Source organism: Sardina pilchardus, chromosome 15 (genome assembly GCF_963854185.1).
Source record: "Sardina pilchardus chromosome 15, fSarPil1.1, whole genome shotgun sequence".
NCBI classification, from domain to species: domain Eukaryota; kingdom Metazoa; phylum Chordata; class Actinopteri; order Clupeiformes; family Clupeidae; genus Sardina; species Sardina pilchardus.
In genome coordinates, this window is record NC_085008.1 from 2,282,469 (window position 1) to 2,302,468 (window position 20,000).

Genomic DNA, 20,000 nt, shown 5'->3' on the forward strand with positions numbered 1-20,000 from the left:
TCAAACTAATAAAACATCAAGAACACAAAGCCTGTTAACAGTAATGAAACTATTAAAATATCCAGAATGCATACTTCAACTATGAGACTTACTGTCTAATCTATACAGCTGATATGTCCATTTACAAACCTTTTTGAGTTTGTACAGAATGTCTGTTGTGATTTAACTGCGTGAGAAACTTACAACATTCATCACGGCCAAGATGTACTGCTCGATGTCCCTGCGGCCATGGTAACCGACCATCATCTTGTCGGCCACGACCAGCGTCTCCACGTAGCGCTCGCGGCTCACCGAGCGCTTGAGCGGCAGCTGGCCCCGGGCCATGTGATCGGGCGGCGTCTTGAGCGTGCGCTGCCACCACGCCAGCGTCTTCCCCGGCTTCTCATCTGCGGGTCACACACACCCGCCACGTTACTCTCCGCAGGACACAAGTACAGTAGCTGCGCTCAAACCATCTACGGGTCAGGCACGCTAGCACGTTACACTCCGCAGGCCACAAGTACAGTAGCTGCGCTCAACCCATCTACGGGTCAGGCACGCTAGCACGTTACACTCCGCAGGCCACAAGTACAGTAGCTGCGCTCAACCCATCTACGGGTCAGGCACGCTAGCACGTTACACTCCGCAGGCCACAAAATAGGTGGCGTTTACTCAACGTAAAACAGATAGGTTTTTGTGTGCGCAAATGAGGAAACAACAAAAAAGTAAACGCACTCTCAAGCTACAACGTGAAGACGCTGAAGATGACATAGACACAGAAACGCGTCTGTCTTGAGACATGTTCTCATATTAATGAAATGAGTTATAGTTTGAAAGTGCGTTTACTTTTATGTTAAACTCCTCACAAAGCATGAGTCCCCCTTTATAGGGACGAATTTAAGAATTATAAATCCTAGATCAAACCGTTCTGTACAGCACTGTACACGTGTTTGGAGAATATTGTGCTGTATGGTGCAGAACGATGCACAGAATGTGTAATGTCATACTACAGAATGTTGTTGTAGAGTTTATAGCAAAGATCTGCTTTAACCCTCTCTGTTCATACAGTAGTGTATGATGTGATGTAGAATGTGTAGAATGTCACACTACAGAATGTTGTAGTAGAGTTTGTGTATGATGTAGAACGCAGAGCCATATAAAGATATATATATGGCTCTGGTAGAACGTCACACCACAGAATGTTGTAGTAGAATGAGTGTATGATGATGTAGAATGTCACACTACAGAATGTTGTAGTAGAGTTTGTGTATGATGTAGAATGTCACACTACAGAATGTTGTAGTAGAGTGTAGATAGTGATATGATGTAGAACGTAGTTGACAGATTTTATTTGCATACGGTAGGAAAATGTCACTGAAATTCTGAGAGCGATTCAGAAAAGCTCAATTCTACAAGTGTAGCGTAGCGTCTTGTACGTACCGATGACGCCACACGACTGGTCCAGGTACTGGTGCCTCAGCGATGACCTCTTGTAGACCACATGGGGGCGCCCTTCACGGCCCTCGATGCTGGTGAGGTTCTCGGGGGAGCCGAGGGGCTCGATCAGGAACTCCTCACCCCCAGCCATGATCACCCCCCTCTGGAGGAGACCAAAGCACAGACGATTAGAGGAGCGGTGGTGTGTGTGTGTGTGTGTGTGTGTGTGTGTGTGTGTGTCTGTATGTGTGTGTGTGTGTGTGTGTGTGTGTGTGTGTGTATGTGTGTGTGTGTGTGTGTGTGTGTGTGTGTGTGGATGTGTGAGCCCCTGATGGGTCTGAAACTGACAGAAATGAGGAGGAAAAGGCATTGGGGGGAAAGGCCCAGCATAGCGGCCCAGCTGGAGGCGTCTTCAGCTGGACCCCGAGCCCCTGGGGTTGGCCTTCGGACATTTCTATACCCCAACCAGACAATCAGATCAGCCCTCTTACACTGGACAGACCAAAATACACACACACACACACACACACACACACACACACACCAGCCAGGTGGGTTCCCCAGTGCGGGCCAGAACTGCAATCCAGGTCACGTCTGCCATCTGCAAGCAGCTTGGTGCTTCAGGGGCGTTTTCCGTCGGATACAAGGAGACCCCCCCCCACCACCCCCACCCCCCAAACACCCCCCAAAACACCCCCAACTTCCTCCTCCGCCTCTGGGCCGGGGCGCTGGTGGAGGCGCTGGTGGAGGCGAAGGTGGAGGCGAAGGTGGAGGCCTTGTTTCCTCCTCTCCTGTCTGCACCAGACTCTCCGCAGGGCCGAGGGCGCGTAATCCCATAATGCGTTTAGTGATGCCCCCGCGGGTTCCCTATGAATTGCCCGGCAGAATTAAGATATGCTGTTCTGACCACCAGTAATGATCCATAGAGGTTAGTAATGCCTTGGTGAGCATGTTTAATCCCCAGTGTATTTACCTATGCTATTACACCCATCCACTGGTCATTAGAGCGGCCGGGTTAGAATGTCAGCGTAAGCATTCTGGGCGTAAAAGGGGGGGGGGGGGGAGGGGGCGGAAGCAGCACAGGTGCCTACTGACCGAGTTCCGGCGTGCAGATCAAGTGCAAGTTTACATAAATAACACTTTTATTTACTGTTATCTTTGTTAGCATTATTATTTATTTGTTTGTCTTTCTGCAAACCATGTTGTGCTCAATACTAGGAAATGGCTCTATATATAAAATGTATTATTATTATTATTATTATTATCATTGCAGCTGGAGGGGGCTAGGCCTGGCAGGCTAGGTTGGTGTTAGCGCAGGTGCATTTCCACGCTTGGCCTGGCAGGCTAGGTTGGTGCTAGCGCAGGTGCATTTCCATTAGAGATGCACCGATTGCAAGTTTTTGGCCGATTCCGATTTCCGATTTTTCATCGAGTTTGACCGGCCGATACCGATTTTAGCCGATTCCGATTTAATTTCTTCTAACCACTTTACAGCACAAACAAAGAGTTATTTTCTAGCCTATATATTTTTTTAATACAACATGTTAGAAATGTAATCAACTTATCAATGGCTGGTAGACAAATGTGGATAGACAGATTCTTCTTCAAGTCTTCTTGAGCTGCAGTAATCCCAGTGTGGGACATTCATTTCACACATGTAGAAATGCACTAGGAACACTATTTCTTTTATTCTCACATCCATATGCAATATCCAACTGTAAATATCTTCAGAATACTGATAACTGAAGTTAGTGCTACATAGGCTGAGATGTTGGAAAATGACAACAAAAAAAAATAATTTTGAGAAGCCTTGAAACACAGCAAATGACTTACATTCTCAGTCCACACTCTTCTCTGAACTTTCGCGATTGCTTGCGGATACTAAGGAAGTGTCCATATTTGGATGGCATAACGTCATGCAGGAGCTTTCCAACGACACTACGCATATGTTTTGTATCACGGTCGCGGTAGTTTATGACACGTTAGAATGCTAACTTTTGGCGAATTTAGAAGAAATATACAGGCGTGATCAGACAAAAGGTAATGAAATACACCTCTAAATGTGTAAATCGGACTTAGTTGTTGTAGTAGTGTGAAAGAATACATGATAAGTTGGCAAACTATGTTTATTCCTGCCGTGCTATGTCGCTGCTTATTGATAGCGCTTGTGGTTCAGCTGTGGGCACGCAATTAGCGGCAAGGACGGGCTTTGATGAGCGCTGTAACCTGAAGTGACAGCTTAGTATAGTAAATTCCACGCAATATGGCAAAGCACAGCGTTCGCTGCATAGAAAAACTCAGTATTAGCGCTTTATCCAGCCCTGACTGTTGGCCTAGCTTCATCAAACTTTGCAAACTCAGCTGTGTGAGTGTGATGTTGTTACAAGTACGTGCGAGTGCATTTGACCGGCATAAAATCGGCATGTCTCAGACTGACCGGCCGGTCGCCGGGCGTGGCCGATCACGTGAAAATCGGCCGATTCCAATCGGCGGCCGATCGATCGGTGCATCTCTAATTTCCATGCTAGGCCTGGCAGGCTAGGTCGGTGTTAGCGCAGGTGCATTTCCACGCTAGGCCTAGCAGGCTAGGTTGGTGTTAGCGCAGGTGCATTTCCACGCTAGGAGGTTTGGACAGCACCGGGCACGCCACAGCATGCTGCAACTCCAGACCACATCCATCATTAAGATTCAAAACACCTGTTTTAGTGTGTGTGTGTGTGTGTGTGTGTGTGTGTACAGTATGTGTATGTGTCTGTGTGTGTGTGTGTGTGTGTTGGGGGTGGGTCTGGGCTTGTGTGTGTGTGTGTGTGTGTGTGTGTGTGTGTCTATGTGTGTGTGTGTGTATGTGTGGGGGCGTCTGGGCTTGTGTGTGTGTGTGTGTGTGTGGGGGGGGGGGTCTGGGCTTGTGTGTGTGTGTGTGTGTGTGTATATCCCACAGACTGCAACAAGATATCAGTGCTTTGTATCCACCAGCTGTGTCCACAAAGACACATTTGATCTCCAGATCCTGTTTGCTATTAGACGCTGATGGGAAACATTTTCACAAACTAAAACGTTGTTTTCCCTCCTTCAACCAGCGGCTCCCTTGCCAACACTGGGCTCAAGATTACGTCTGAATGAGCAATTATCTCCTTGTGTGCAGCTGTAAGCGAACTCATGCAAGGCTCCGCAGCCTCCACAGGGCTCTCTAGACAGGTGCAGGTGTACACGGCTCTTAATCTGAAACAGGTGTGAGTGAGCAGGTAGGAGTCAGACAGCAGGTTAAACAAAGTGGCCGGATACGCACACTTCCTGTCTCAGAAGTCAACGCTGTGTGAACATATTTCACAAACGCAGGTACGACATTTCAACGGTTCAACAATTGCTGTAATGGGGCAATTTTCTTTTCCCTTTTTAGCATAGATAATTTTAGTTAATTTGAACGACAGACCACAAAATTCTACGGCATGTGCAAGGGAACAAACAGCACAATTGAAGCTGGATCCAAGCACCAGCAGCTCTAGCTTTTGAAGAACTCCGCTAACCTTTTCAGGGTATTTTCATGTTTACCGTAGGTCACAGGACCACCGAAATTACAGCACTTGTAAGGGAACTAACCAGCCCCTGCATAGTTCTTGTTTTAGGAAACTAACCAGCCCCTGCATACTGTAGTTATTGCTTTAGGAAACTAACCAGCCCCTGCATAGTTCTTGCTTTAGGAAACTAACCAGCCCCTACAAAGTTCCCGCTTTGGAGGAACTAACCAGCCCTTGCTGAGTTCCAGCTTCAGGAGAACTAGTTCTAACTTTGGGGGAACTAACCAGCCCCTGCAAAATACTAGCTTTGGAGTAACTAACCAGCCCCTAGAGAGTTCCAGCTTTGGGGGAACTAACTAGCCCCTGCATAGATCCCACTTTAGAAGAAGTTCCCATTAAAAGGGAGCGCATCCTTGCCACCGTGCTCTACTCTAGGGGTGCATGCCTTGCCACCGTGGTCTACTCTAGGGGTGCAGGCCTTGCCACCGTGGTCTACTCTAGGGGTGCAGGCCTTGCCACCGTGCTCTACTCTAGGGGTGCAGGCCTTGCCACCGTGCTCTACTCTAGGGGTGCAGGCCTTGCCACCGTGCTCTACTCTAGGGGTGCATGCCTTGCCACCGTGCTCTACTCTAGGGGTGCATGCCTTGCCACCGTGCTCTACTCTAGGGGTGCATGCCTTGAACCTTTGGGAAGCACGTTGAGATGTCCGCTGCTAGCGCTATCTGAATCTGTACAAATGACCAACTTGTTCATTTGGCTGGTACTTTTATAACACTATTTAGCCAACATTATTACAAGGGCCAAAGGCACAATGGTGGCAGCTGGCAATTGAACCCACAACTTTTCAGGCAACCACGAAGAAACCAAACTCCTTAGCCACTATGCTAGCAGCGCCCCCTAAAGCGGTGAAGTGGACTTACCAGAGCAGTAATGCTAGAAGCGCCCCCAAAGATCATTAAGGGCGGTGCAAGATACTTCATGAGAAGCCACTTCCTGGAACCCAAAACGCAAGAGGGGGAGGGGCAAAATCCCCCTTTATGCAGAGCTGTTCCATTGAAGTCTATGAGCATGACACACCCCTTTATGCAAAGGAAGTGATCCCCGTTTTGCGCCCATAGACATGGGGTGCCTCTCATGCAGCGTTTATACATCCTCCCTCGCTCCTCGATGCCTCGATCCTCACTGATCTACATAAAGAATGATGGGGGGGGGAAACAATGGGATAGTCTATCCAGTGTTAGTTATAGATCAGTGGGAACGCCCCTCGAGGATCGAGCATCGAGGATCGAGGAGGCATGTTGAGAGGCACCCATTAACTACGACAAAGTATCTTGCTCCGCTTTAAAGGAATACGCCACCCAAAAATGAAATTAAGCTAGTCTCGGTCACCCCCAGAGTTAGAACAGTGAAAAAAACCCGGTTAAAATCCGCCCGGGCATTCTCCTGCTTTGGGAGCAGCGATTTTAGCTTTAGCTTAGCACAGTTGCTGTAGATGAAGGGTGTCAGTGAGCACGTCATCCAAAAAAGTGACCGAGACGTCTACATTTTTTTCTAAATATATCTTGGGAGCCGTGTGTTCAAAACGAGTACAAATCATAATGCAAAATCGAACGAGACTATTACCTGGGCAGATCTTTACTTGGAACTATATTCAGCCTCATCGCCGACGAAGCACCGCTAGCTAGGCGCAAAGTTCTCACGTAGCATTGTAAACTCCCAACTTCTAGATTCGACTGGAACTTCACGGATGGGATTCAAGTGGTGCTACGTGAGAACTTTGCGCCTAGCTAGCGGTGCTTCGTCGGCGATGAGGCTGAATATAGTTCCAAGTAAAGAGCTGCCCAGGTAATAGTCTCGTTCGATTTTGCATTATGATTTGTACTCGTTTTGAACACACGGCTCCCAAGATATATTTAGAAAAAAATGTAGACGTCTCGGTCACTTTTTTGGAGGACGTGCTCACTGACACCCTTCATCTACAGCAACTGTGCTAAGCTAAAGCTAACATCGCTGCTCCCAAAGCAGGAGAATGCCCGGACGGATTTTAACCGGGTTTTTTTCACTGTTCTAACTCTGGGGGTGACCGAGACTAGCTTAATTTCATTTTTGGGTGGCGTATTCCTTTAAGGATCTTTGGCGCCCCCTAAAGCTGAGGAGTGGACTCACCAGAGCAGTATGCTAACAGCGCCCCCTAAAGCTGTGGTGTGGACTTACCTGGCCCCTATACTACCAGCGCCCCCTAAAACTGAGGAGTGGACTCACCAGGCCCCTATACTACCAGCGCCCCCTAAAGCTGAGGAGTGGACTCACCAGGCCCCTATACTACCAGCGCCCCCTAAAGCTGAGGAGTGGACTCACTAGGCCCCTATACTACCAGCGCCCCCTAAAGCTGAGGAGTGGACTCACCAGGCCCCTATACTACCAGCGCCCCCTAAAGCTGAGGAGTGGACTCACCAGAGCAGTATGCTAACAGCGCCCCCTAAAGCTGAGGAGTGGACTCACTAGGCCCCTATACTACCAGCGCCCCCTAAAGCTGTGGAGTGGACTCACCAGGCCATCACAGTTGCTGAGGGCGACCTGGCTGGAGTGGTGCTGGTGCTGCAGGTGGCCGGTGTAGTGGCAGCTGGGCGCGTAGGGGTGGCTCCAGGCCAGCCGGCCGCGGCTCCAGTACTCCACGCGGAACTGGCGCGACAGCAGCCCCGTCTGCAGCGTCAGGTTGAGCAGGAAGCTGCTGTGCTGCGTGGCCAGCTGGTAGTACAACTGCGCCTCGTCACCGGCGCCAACGCCGCCATCGTCCTCCATGCGGCTCTTGCTGGCATCACCGCTGCTGCTGCTGCTGCTGCTGTTGGTGTTGGTGTTGGTGTTGGTGGGGGTGTTGGTGTTGGTGTTGGTGGGGGTGTTGCGGCGTTGGCGCCTGTGAGCGCTGTGCTGATGCTGAGGGTTCTCGGTCTCCAGGGTCTCCCCACCAGGACCCACGCGCACCGGGATGGCGATCTCATACTGGTCCAGACTGGACAGGAACTCCTCTGAAGGGGACACAACACAACACGTCAATAACGGCAGGCTCACTGGAGGTCTCAGAGTCAGAGAGGTCCTCGCCCTCTAAAGCAGGGGCTCCCAACTACCTCACCCTCTAAAGCAGGGGTCCCCAACCGCCTCGCCCTCTAAAGCAGGGGTCCCCAACCACCTCACCCTCTAAAGCAGGGCTCCCAACCGCCTCGCCCTCTAAAGCAGGGGTCCCCAACCACCTCACCCTCTAAAGCAGGGCTCCCAACCACCTCGCCCTCTAAAGCAGGGGTCCCCAACCACCTCACCCTCTAAAGCAGGGGTCCCCAACCGCCTCACCCTCTAAAGCAGGGGTCCCCAACCGCCTCACCCTCTAAAGCAGGGCTCCCAACCACCTCACCCTCTAAAGCAGGGGTCCCCAACCGCCTCACCCTCTAAAGCAGGGGTCCCCAACCACCTCACCCTCTAAAGCAGGGCTCCCAACCACCTCGCCCTCTAAAGCAGGGCTCCCAACCACCTCGCCCTCTAAAGCAGGGGTCCCCAACCGCCTCGCCCTCTAAAGCAGGGCTCCCCAACCAACCGCCTCGCCCTCTAAAGCAGGGGTCCCCAACCAACCGCCTCGCCCTCTAAAGCAGGGGTCCCCAACCGCCTCACCCTCTAAAGCAGGGGTCCCCAATCGTTTTTGGCAGGTGACCCTACTTTGATGACACAAAATGTTGGTGATCCCAATCATTCACGTGTTGCAAGAGACAGTGCAACCCATCTCTGCTGTAACATGCAGACGAGAGACGTACTTGTGTGCCTGGTCGTCTATCTACTTTGTTTCAAACATTGATAAAGCATTATTCCGTCAATCAAACATGTCATGCGCCACACAAAGTGTCTAACTTTATTTTTACTTAGCTTTAATGTAATGAAGGATCAGTTCCTTAACTTGGGTTTTTAATATTTTTTTATGTCATTTGTTTATTTTTAATGCTACCCAGTATCTCAGCCGACCCCATTTGATCCCACATGGGGTCCTTCCCGACCCAAAGATTGAGAAACAATGCTCTAAGAGAAGACAAGAGGAAACAGGACACGCCAATGTGGGCAGACTTAGGATCTGCTAAGCACTAGAGACAACATTGACAACATTGGAGATCAATGTCAGCAGTCTGAATCTGACTGTATATACAGTATCTGAAATTAATAGACTCTGTAGCTGTGAGGTTTGGGTGAAGTGTATCTGAATCTGACTGTATATCTGAATAGACTCTATAGCTGTGAGGGAGATATAGCTGTGAGATATAGCTGTGAGTTGTGATTCGCAAGCACAAGGCCATTAGTCAGCAACAGATAGCATATCTTGATCTACGAGCGCTCTCTTCCCAAACCTCCCAGCTTCTGTTTTCGCTGCTGTTTTCACGTGTCTAGTAAAGCGTTCAATATGAAATGATCAGGATCACAACAGCGCTCTCCTTCATTTCAGATCCTCCGCAGGTTATTTGGCCAGTGGATTGTAACTCCTGCCTTGAACTCCAACTTGTCTGTTTTGATTAATTCTGCCGCTGAGCTTTGGGGGATTTATGACAGAGTGGTGGATCCTCACGGCCCAGCGAGGTTATCCCACAGGAATTAGGACCACACACAAGAAGCCCTCACAGAGCCAGGGAGGACAGAGGAGAGGAGGCCCTGTGAAAGAGATGAGAGTGTGGGGAGGAGGTCTTGTTAAAGATAGAGGAGAGAGGAGAGGAGGCCCTGTGAAAGACAGAGAGGAGGAGGTCTTGTTAAAGATGGAGAGGAGAGGAGAGGAGACAAGGCCCTGTGAAAGACAGAGAGGAGAGGAGGGGAGGAGGTCTTGTTAAAGATAGAGATGGGAGGAGAGGAGGGCCTGTGAAAGACAGAGAGGAGAGGAGGGGAGGAGGTCTTGTTAAAGATAAATAAGTGAGAGCGGGGAGGAGCACATTACGTCAATACATAACTGTTATAATATATCCTTATGAACTGCTGTTATAATAAATCCTTATGAAGTGCTTTCTTTATTTTCACCCAAAACCCAAAGCATGATCTGATTATCTACTGTCTTATGGTCATTACAGAATGTGCTCAGATTATTGTTAATGGAACCGTAGAGAGCTCTCTGATTCCAAAGACATTGATCATTCCTTGTTTAAGGCAGGGATCACTATTGACAAGCAGCAAGCTACAGCTTTACTATTGCTCTGTATGGCAGTAGAACAGTTGGAGTGGCAAAGTTATGTTATCGTCAAACAATCTGTGCATACAACTTTCAACATAGACCGGGTTTTGGGTTTTGTTTTACCACTGCTGCTTCGTTATTACCTCCCCCAAGGAGGTTATGTTTTCGCCGGGGTTTGTTTCTTTGTCTGTTTGTCTGTCTGTTTGTCTGTTAGCAAGATAACTCAAAAAGTGACGGATGGATTTCGATGAAATTTTCAGGGAAGGTCGGAAATTACCCAAGGAAGAAACGATTACATTTTGGGAGTGATCCGTAACACCGCCGAGATTCCGGAGCCGTATATGTTTTTCACTTAGTGGTGTAATGGCATGGTATGGCCACGTGGTGGCGATCTGAATAGTTTAGGTTCAACTGCATGACAACCTAGGAAGAAAAATACAGGCAGAGGTCTGCGCTCTCTGAGTGCTTTTCTAGTTTCCAATGTGATCCCAAGTGTCCATCTGAGAAAAAAGTTCTTTAAAGGTACCGCCAGCGGTTTTGGATGACATCACATCTGTTGTTGTCTGAACCAAACACCAATAAAACACCAGAGACTGAACTCACCAATCCCCTAACCAAATTTCCCTTCGATTCCCCCTCCTGTCCCCCATGTGGCTGATTGGCTGGGAACGTTTTGTTATTGTTTGGGAGACAGGCTTGCTCCATTTTGTTTGTTTCCAGTTCACAGAGCCAGAGCTCTGGACAAAGGCGTGTTTTCCCCTGTGCCTTCATGGACTGGACAGCAACAAATTGCGAGGACATATTCATTAAATGTGACAAAAAAGTGTTACTGGTCAGAAATTGCCTGGAGTCGCTGACAGTGCCTTTAAGAGCTTTAACATCTCCTCTCGTCTGAAAGGATGATCTACGAGCGATATCTTCCCAAAGCTCCCTGCTTCTGTTCTCACTGCTGTTAAAACGTGTTTAGTAAAGCGTTCAATATGAAATAACTGGACACACTCACAGTCAGGAGAGGAGTGAATTGGCCTGTTTATGAGGAGATTGAAATGGCCTGTTTATGAGGAGATTGAAATGGCCTGTTTATGAACGAGCTGCGGCCTCGTGTCTCCCACCACACAGCGGCCCGAGAGCACATTTGCGCTCCACATGTTGTGGTCATAACAGACGGCTGCAGGCCTCAGAGGGGAGTTCACCAGAATGACACAGTAATGGACAGCGACGCACTCTAGACTGGACAGGGGAGAATAACCAACATTCAGATTCTTTCCCCCGGCGCACTCCAAAGATATGGGACTGATTTTCCAACGCTGCACAAACTGGGATGAAACTCCAGTGGAAACGTGTCTGACTGAGTGCTGTGTTTAAACTGCGCTCTCGTAAAAGATTGTGTGTTCCCTGACAACAACAACAACAACAGCAACTTTCTAAGACCCAACGGGTTCTTAGGTCTTTTACAGAATGACACACTGCTCAACATTTTACATCATTTTCTGGCATTACATTAACAAACAACTAAACTCACTAAACTAAACAACTAATTAATCAATGAAATAATCAACAGATTAATCGACAACAAAAATAATCATTAGTCGCAGCCCTGAGTCTCTCCGGGATGTCATTACATTAAATCACATTTGGCTGACGCTTTTTAACCATAGATCAACGTAGATCAACATAGATCAACATGGGTCATGGCACAGATCTGCTACCGCGGGAGATCACAGTGGCTCACACGTCATGCCAGTTGTGAGGGAACACACATATGGTGATGCTGGAGGAGGCATTAGTCTGCATAATGTTGAGTATCTCCGTCCTGTATTCTGCATGATGTTGAGTATCTCCGTCCTGTATTCTGCATGATGTTGAGTATCTCTGTCCTGTAGTCTGCATGATGTTGAGCATCTCCGTCCTGTAGTCTGCATGATGTTGAGCATCTCCGTCCTGAGTGCAGCTCTGCTGCTTGTGTAAGCCTCACTGGGAGCCTCTGCTCTCAGACTCACTTGAGCTCCACTCTTGAGCTCCACTCTTGAGCTCCACTCGGCTCCAAGTCAGTACTGACCCCGCTGACCGGACGGCAGGGCTGCAGTCACAACAACATATTTCCGGTTGTTTGAATGAACACACATGCCGAGTCGGGTTGAGTAACGACCCTGCAGTGCACCTGCAAGGAATCCGAGTTCCAAGACGGCCTACATGTGATCAGCTACGTACCACGTTCTCTGATGACGACCATGATTCTGACACATGCATAAATAAGGCAAATATATTGGGACACTTAAAGGGATGAGAGAACGGGTGAACGGATGTCTCTAATGGCGACTTAAGGAAAGGGCACGGAGAAAGTGAGAGTGAGAGTGAGAGTGAGAGTGAGCTCTAATGCACCTCAAATGTGCTCCTGTCCACATTCACAACCATTTCTGAAGGCATGGCTCGTTCTGAAGAGTGGTACTGTCATAGGCCGGACAGAACAAGCTGCACAGACTGGCCCGCACACAGCCCCGATCTCAACCGCATTGAACACCTTTGGGATGAACTAACAGAGCGGTCCTTTCGTCTTACCCGCACACAGCCCTGATCTCAACCGCATTGAACACCTTTGGGATGAACTAACAGAGCGGTCCTTTCGTCTTACCCGCACACAGCCCTGATCTCAACCTCATTGAACACCTTTGGGATGAACTAACAGAGCGGCCCTTTCGTCTTACCCGCACACAGCCCCGACCTCAACCTCATTGAACACCTTTGGGACGAACTAACAGAGCGGTGCTTTCGTCTTACCCGCACACAGCCCCGATCTCAACCTCATTGAACACCTTTGGGACGAACTAACAGAGCGGTCCTTTCGTCTTACCCGCACACAGCCCCGATCTCAACCTCATTGAACACCTTTGGGATGAACTAACAGAGCGGTGCTTTCGTCTTACCTCAGTGTCTGACCTCACAAATGCTCTTCTGGACAAATGGGCAAATAATCCCCCAGACACACTCCAAAATCGGGTGGAAAGCCTTCACAGAAGAGTGGAAGCTGTTCCAGCTATCCAAAGCCTATAGATTTAGAGTGGGGTGTCATAAAAGTCCCTGTATGTGTAATGCCTATACTTTCATCCATATAGTGTCAGTCTGATACCATAGGCACCAGTGCAAATGTGCATTTGGGATGCAATGTGAATTGCTTCTATTAAAAGTTCAAAGTTTATTGTCATGTACTCATAAATAAGCATGTATAAGTATTGAAATGCCTTGTGCTCCAGTGGCCATTCAACTACAGAAGCATCTGAGAAGTGAATAAAAGTCGAATGAAATAAAAGTGAGAAAAGGTGTGTGAGGTACGCAGGCCATCTGTATATCAGGGCGCACACACCAACCTACAGTGGCCGTCTGGTGCTGTCCAGGGTCGTCTCCACGGCTACTCTGAAACTGTCCACTTCCTGTCTCCTCCGGGGAGGCCCAGAGATTTGTTGTACAAACAGCGCAATCCGAACAGCGCTGCGATGAGAGGGGTCATCGCCATGGCGCTCTTCCCCCCCCCCCCCCCCCACCCCCCCCACCCCCCGCCACCCCAGTGTAAGTGGTCGTAATCCTACAAAGCGCACTAACATACCGGGATGGAGGAACCAAAGGCTGCTTATACCACTGGGCCAGTCCAAACAAACATGGAGGCAACGACCCCACAGCCAGCGCTCCCCTGACTGACCCAAATACCTGTAACTAACAACTTGCAATCTTTGCACCAACCCCAGAGCCCTTAACCATCAACCTACAATCTCCACACCAACCTCAGAACTCGTAACTAAGAGCCAGCCATCACTCTCTGCACAACCCCAGACCCCTTAACTAACAGCTCACACTCGCAACATTAATCCAGAAGTCCATCACCAGCCTTCTCAGGCCCTCTGCATAGAGACCCATTCAGCAGCAATACTGTGTGAAATGCAGTGAAAGTCCTTCGTAAAGTATCTGGTACACAACAACTCAGTTGGGACCTGTGAGCTTCTTGGTACACTCTTGAAATTAATGTGTTGGAATCAACACAAACTAGGCTGTCCCTATCTGGACAAAATAATATGTGTTTAAAAAATGCAAGTTGTGTTGTTTTCAACACATTAGTTTTGAGAGTGTGGCATCTAAAGGGAGAGCATGTAAGATGCCCAGTTTACAGGAGTGGCAGGAGTAGGGGATGGAGAGATGTTTAGAAGTGTGTTTTATTTTCTTTGAACAGAGTATGGCATCACCATGCGGTGGTCATATTGTGTATCGTTATGATATCGTTAGACATCTAGATATCTCTCGATATTCTCCACATAAAAGCCCAACTCCTCCTAAACGAGCGGCTGGCCCTGCTGGAGACTTCCTGAGAGGATCTGATTTCTCCGGGCGGCTCGTTAACTTCTGTGGAGGTGGCAAAATATGTAGAGCCACAAAGCAGCCGTCTGCCGAGAGACAGGGAGACTCATAAAGCATGAGCCTCAGAGCAGCGCTTTAATACACTGAACTCCTATTAAGCCCAGGAGCGCCCAAGGTTTGGGTTTTAAGGCTGGGGGGGCGGGGGGGCGGCTGGGGGGTTAAGGGAAAGTATCCTTTAATTAAGAGACAGTAGAAAAAAGCTCAGAGGAAATGAGACAACCCCCCCCCCCCCAACACACACACAAATACACACACTCACACACACCCCCAACCCACCCAAATACACACGACATCCCCTCCAACACACACACACACCATCCGTCTCTCCAAACACACATCCAACCTTCCACCCCCACACTCTTGCTTCACACTCTACCTGTCTCTAACACTCTATCCATCTATCTATCTATCCTGTACAGAGAAGCACTCTATCTATCCTGTACAGAGAAGCACTCTATCTATCTATCCTGTAGAGAGAAGCGCTCTGTCTCTAACACTCTATCCATCTATCTATCTATCCTGTACAGAGAAGCACTCTATCTATCCTGTACAGAGAAGCACTCTATCTATCTATCCTGTACAGAGAAGCGCTCTGTCTCTAACACTCTATCCATCTATCTATCTATCCTGTACAGAGAAGCGCTCTATCTCTCTATCTATCCTGTACAGAGAACCGCTCTATCTATCTATCCTGTACAGAGAAGCGCTCTATCTATCTATCCTGTACAGAGAAGCGCTCTATCTATCTATCCTGTACAGAGAAGCGCTCTATCTATCTCTAAAACACTCTGTATTAGCCCTCAACTGCTCTCTCTCCATCCTCTTCTTCATCCTTCTCTCTCTCTCTCCCCCATTTCTCTCTCTACATCCTCTTCTTCATCCCTCTCTCTCTCTCTCCCCCACTTTTCTCTGTTCCAGATGGGCAGCAGCTGTACTGAGTGGAGCTCTTCTGTTTCCTCGCTTTCCCTCTCTCTCTCTCTCTCTCTCTCTCTCTCTCTCTCTCTCTCTCTGTAATGCCAGGGTGGTGAGTGCCAGGCCTTCTTGAGCGGGTGCCACCGTTGCCATAGGACCCCATCAGCGACGTTCTCCGAGAGCTACGCAGCCACATTCATCATAACATTCCAGCCGCGACTGGTCTCCCCGCGCCGCTCCACTCCGCAATCACCGTCTGGGCCGGCCGAGCGAGCGGGCGAGCGAGCGAACGAGCGTCTGACTTATGTGCAGGCGGCCCCCGTCACGTCTCGGCCTGTTCGAGGTCGCTGTGTGCGTACACACTCCACTATGTGTGTGTGAGCACTGAGTAACTGCACATCAGTAGATGACGTGTGTGTGTGTGTGTGTGTGTGTGTGTGTGTGTGAGTGCGTTGAGTAACTGCACATCAGTAGATGACGTGTGTGAGTGTGTGTGTGTGTGTGTGTGTGTGTGTGTGAGCGTTGAGTAACTGCACATCAGATGACATAATTCAGTTAGCACGAGGGCTTACCTCATTATGCGTCTATTTAAAGACAAAATGGGAGGCAGGGGGGTGGAGTACTGTACGACATGTCTGCATATTTGTTCTCTTTTTAAAATAAATACGGCCAGTGGTGTGTGTGTGTGTGAGTGTGTGTACAGTCAGTCCAGAGCCAAATACACTCAGCAGCTTGTCATAGGCTGTGCAAGAACAACAGAAAGTAATCACTGCGGCCATGAGCCAAGGACCATTAGCATTCCCTACAGAGGGGACAGGTACTACCTGCAGCACACACACACACACACACACACACACACGTGCGTATACGTACACACACACACACTTATGCTCGTACACACGGACACGGATACACACACACACACACACACACACACACATACACAGAGACACACATAAACATACACACACACACACACACACACACACTCGAGTGATGAGGGGCTGTAGCTCTAGTGAACACATCTGTGGAAAACCTGCTAAAAACATAAACATTTCAAGTGTTGATTTACAACTGTAACACAATCAGACAATAGCGTACAAATGCAACCTAATGTTTAGAGTATGCCAGCAACTGCACATGCTGAGACCTGAGTGTGTGCGAAGTCCTAGAAAGAGAGCAAGTGCTGAATATGGACTCCTAGAAAGAGAGCATGTGCTGAATATGGACTCCTAGAAAGAGAGCATGTGCTGAATATGGACTCCTAGAAAGAGAGGATGTGCTGAATATGGACTCCTAGAAAGAGAGCATGTGCTATGGACTCCTAGAAAGAGAGCATGTGCTGAATATGGACTCCTAGAAAGAGAGCATGTGCTGAATATGGACTCCTAGAAAGAGAGCATGTGCTGAATATGGACTCCTAGAAAGAGAGCATGTGCTGAATATGGACTCCTAGAAAGAGAGCAAGTGCTGAATATGGACTCCTAGAAAGAGAGGATGTGCTGAATATGGACTCCTAGAAAGAGAGCATGTGCTATGGACTCCTAGAAAGAGAGCATGTGCTGAATATGGACTCCTAGAAAGAGAGCATGTGCTGAATATGGAGAGCATGTGCTGAATATGGACTCCTAGAAAGAGAGCATGTGCTGAATATGGACTCCTAGAAAGAGTAGAAAGAGAGCATGTGCTGAATATGGACTCCTAGAAAGAGAGCAAGTGCTGAATATGGACTCCTAGAAAGAGAGGATGTGCTGAATATGGACTCCTAGAAAGAGAGCATGTGCTATGGACTCCTAGAAAGAGAGCATGTGCTGAATATGGACTCCTAGAAAGAGAGCATGTGCTGAATATGGAGAGCATGTGCTGAATATGGACTCCTAGAAAGAGAGCATGTGCTGAATATGGACTCCTAGAAAGAGAGCATGTGCTGAATATGGACTCCTAGAAAGAGAGCATGTGCTATGGACTCCTAGAAAGAGAGGATGTGCTGAATATGGACTCCTAGAAAGAGAGCAAGTGCTGAATATGGACTCCTAGAAAGAGAGCATGTGCTGAATATGGAGAGCATGTGCTGAATATGGACTCCTAGAAAGAGAGCATGTGCTGAATATGGAGTCCTAGAAAGAGAGCAAGTGCTGAATATGGACTCCTAGAAAGAGAGCAAGTGCTGAATATGGACTCCTAGAAAGAGAGCATGTGCTGAATATGGACTCCTAGAAAGAGAGCATGTGCTGAATATGGACTCCTAGAAAGAGAGCAAGTGCTGAATACTAGAAAGAGAGCAAGTGCTGAATATGGACTCCTAGAAAGACAGCAGCCACACTGTCCAGTTCTATATACGGTCTATGGTGCAGGACACACACACAGCACAGGCCTCCTCACACACACCTCAGAGCCCAGACCCCAGGGTCCGGAACACAGAACACATTCTAGATTCTAGAACACAGGGCTGCTTCTTGAGCTTATCAGCAGAGGTGACGCTCACAGCCACAGGACCCGAGGAGATGGCTACCAGGGGATAGAGGAAAGGCAGGGACACAGGAAGGAGTGTGTGTGTGTGTGTGTGTGTGTGTGTGTGTGTGTGTGTGTGTGTGTGTGTGTGTGTGTGTGTGTGTGTGTGTGTGTGTGTGTGTGTGTGTGTGTGTGTGAGTGTGAGAGAGAGAGAGAGAAGGAGAAATAAAAAGAGCAGGTCAGTGTGCACATGTGTGTGTGTGTGCAGACGTGAGCGTGTGTGTGTGTGTGTGTGTGTGTGTGTGTGTGTGTGTGTGTGTGTGTGTGTGTGACGGGTCAGTGCACTGGCCCTTCCGCTCAGATCCTCTCTGGGGCTCCCCCAGTTGCCGTGGCCACCAGCACACACACTCAGCCCTCTCCAAATATGGGCATAGACTGGGCAGGAAAGGTAATGTCTCAGGCACACATTAAAGATCCAATCCTTGATTAGAATCCGTCCTTCTAAAACTGATAGTTCCAGTCCTTGATTATGATTGGCTGAATCACGTTCAAAGCCAGTGTGTGTGTGGGGGGGGGAGGGGTTAGGGGAAAGTGGGAGTTATAGTGCGTTCATGCACATCGGACCTTCGGAAATTTCTGACCCCCGATAGCGGAAAAATGACATGAACACTAGGTCGGGTTGGATTTTTTGCTTGGAGACTCGTGCGGAAGTTTTGTGCCCCGATGTGTACGACTTGACGTCACTGTCATATTCTCCAACCACAACAGCCTCCCTTGCAACAACACAAGAGGTGAATTTCACTGTCATTACGAATAGGCAAGGTAATTTGTCACTAAATTAACAACACAGATCGAAACACTCGCCCAAGACATTTTCCTTCTTGCTCAACCATACTAAGCAGTTGTAATAACGTATTTATGCGTTTCCTGTATTTATTTTCCAAAGTGATCTCATGAACACACTTTTTATGGAGGTCGGGACTTTTTAAAGGCGGGTTCTCCGAGGTTCCGGGCTGCATGAACGCAGTATTATTCCCTTCTATGTACAAAAACTGCCCATGAAAGCGCACGTCTGTATTGCGGTGAAATATTTCCGCCTTCCAAATTTTATCACATATTGTATTATTTCATGATCGCTAAACGTTTGATTCCTTTTAATTTTGTCATCAGTTAACTTCATTCGACAGCGCTTGTGATTGAAGTATGTCGTTCAGTTGTGAACGTTCGCAAATTGCGGGAGGGTGCGGAGAAAGGCTTTGATTGGCCGATGAACTGCAGGTTTGATAAGCCCCACGCAGACGGAAGAATCACAGTGTGCGCTTCCTGTGGGTCGACCATGGAGCAGAGAACGCTGCGTTCGCAAATGCACGTAGCTGGGATTCCCATTCTTAATTCTGAAAAGACACTATGAGAGGCTCTGTGTGTGTGTGTGTGTGTGTGTGTGCACTCCTACAGTCCGAGTAAATAATTTCGTACGTACATTGGGCAAGGCCAGGGGTGCGTTCACATTAGCAAAGAAATGTAAACGTCTGCAAACTCATGTTGCAGTTTTTCATTCACTTGGAGCTCACTAGAGTGTGTTTTAGTGAACACACACGCGTAAGGTTACCACTTAAAGCAACACTAAAGAGTTTTTCGTACCTTGAAATAATGTTTCCAAAATAATTTCAGCGGTTTATCAACTCGTAACAGGGTGAGTGGCACTTCTGCTTTCACTTCGCGGCCCTCTATCAGCTATAACCGCACTATGCAACTTTACCAGATCGGGTAGCGTATCTATAGTTTGATGAAATGAGACATAAGAAACTACAATTTGACTTGCTTCAATGTTGCAATACATCATACTTTCATAAAATCATGCAACATACGCTACCTTGTGTGTGGATAAACAAATACTGTAGCATGCATACGACGGAGGAAAAGTGCTTTAGTGTTGCTACACAAACAATACTGAACGCCTACACATGAAGGAACATGTCATTACTTTATTCATTACACCGATATTAGTTCAAAGGCTCAAAGCAAACGTGCCTCCAAAGCTTTGCTTCACATTTGTCAGCTCAGTCAGAGTGATAGGTGTGTGAGTGTGAGTGTGTGTGTGAGTGTGTGTGTGT

The 20,000-nt window shown here is 48.3% G+C and overlaps 1 protein-coding gene across 1 annotated transcript in view; it reads right to left on the reverse strand.

Moving 5' to 3' along the window:
* The window catches only part of adamts10 (ADAM metallopeptidase with thrombospondin type 1 motif, 10), a 58,460-nt gene that overhangs the window by 38,278 nt on the left and 182 nt on the right, over positions 1–20,000 (reverse strand). Inside the window, exons 2-5 of the mRNA XM_062556121.1 lie at positions 7,829–7,957; positions 7,482–7,711; positions 1,420–1,579; positions 184–386 (exon numbers count right to left, since the gene is read on the reverse strand). Coding sequence (XP_062412105.1) covers positions 184–386; positions 1,420–1,579; positions 7,482–7,711; positions 7,829–7,957 — 722 coding nt within the window. The remainder of the gene's footprint in view (positions 1–183; positions 387–1,419; positions 1,580–7,481; positions 7,712–7,828; positions 7,958–20,000) is intronic.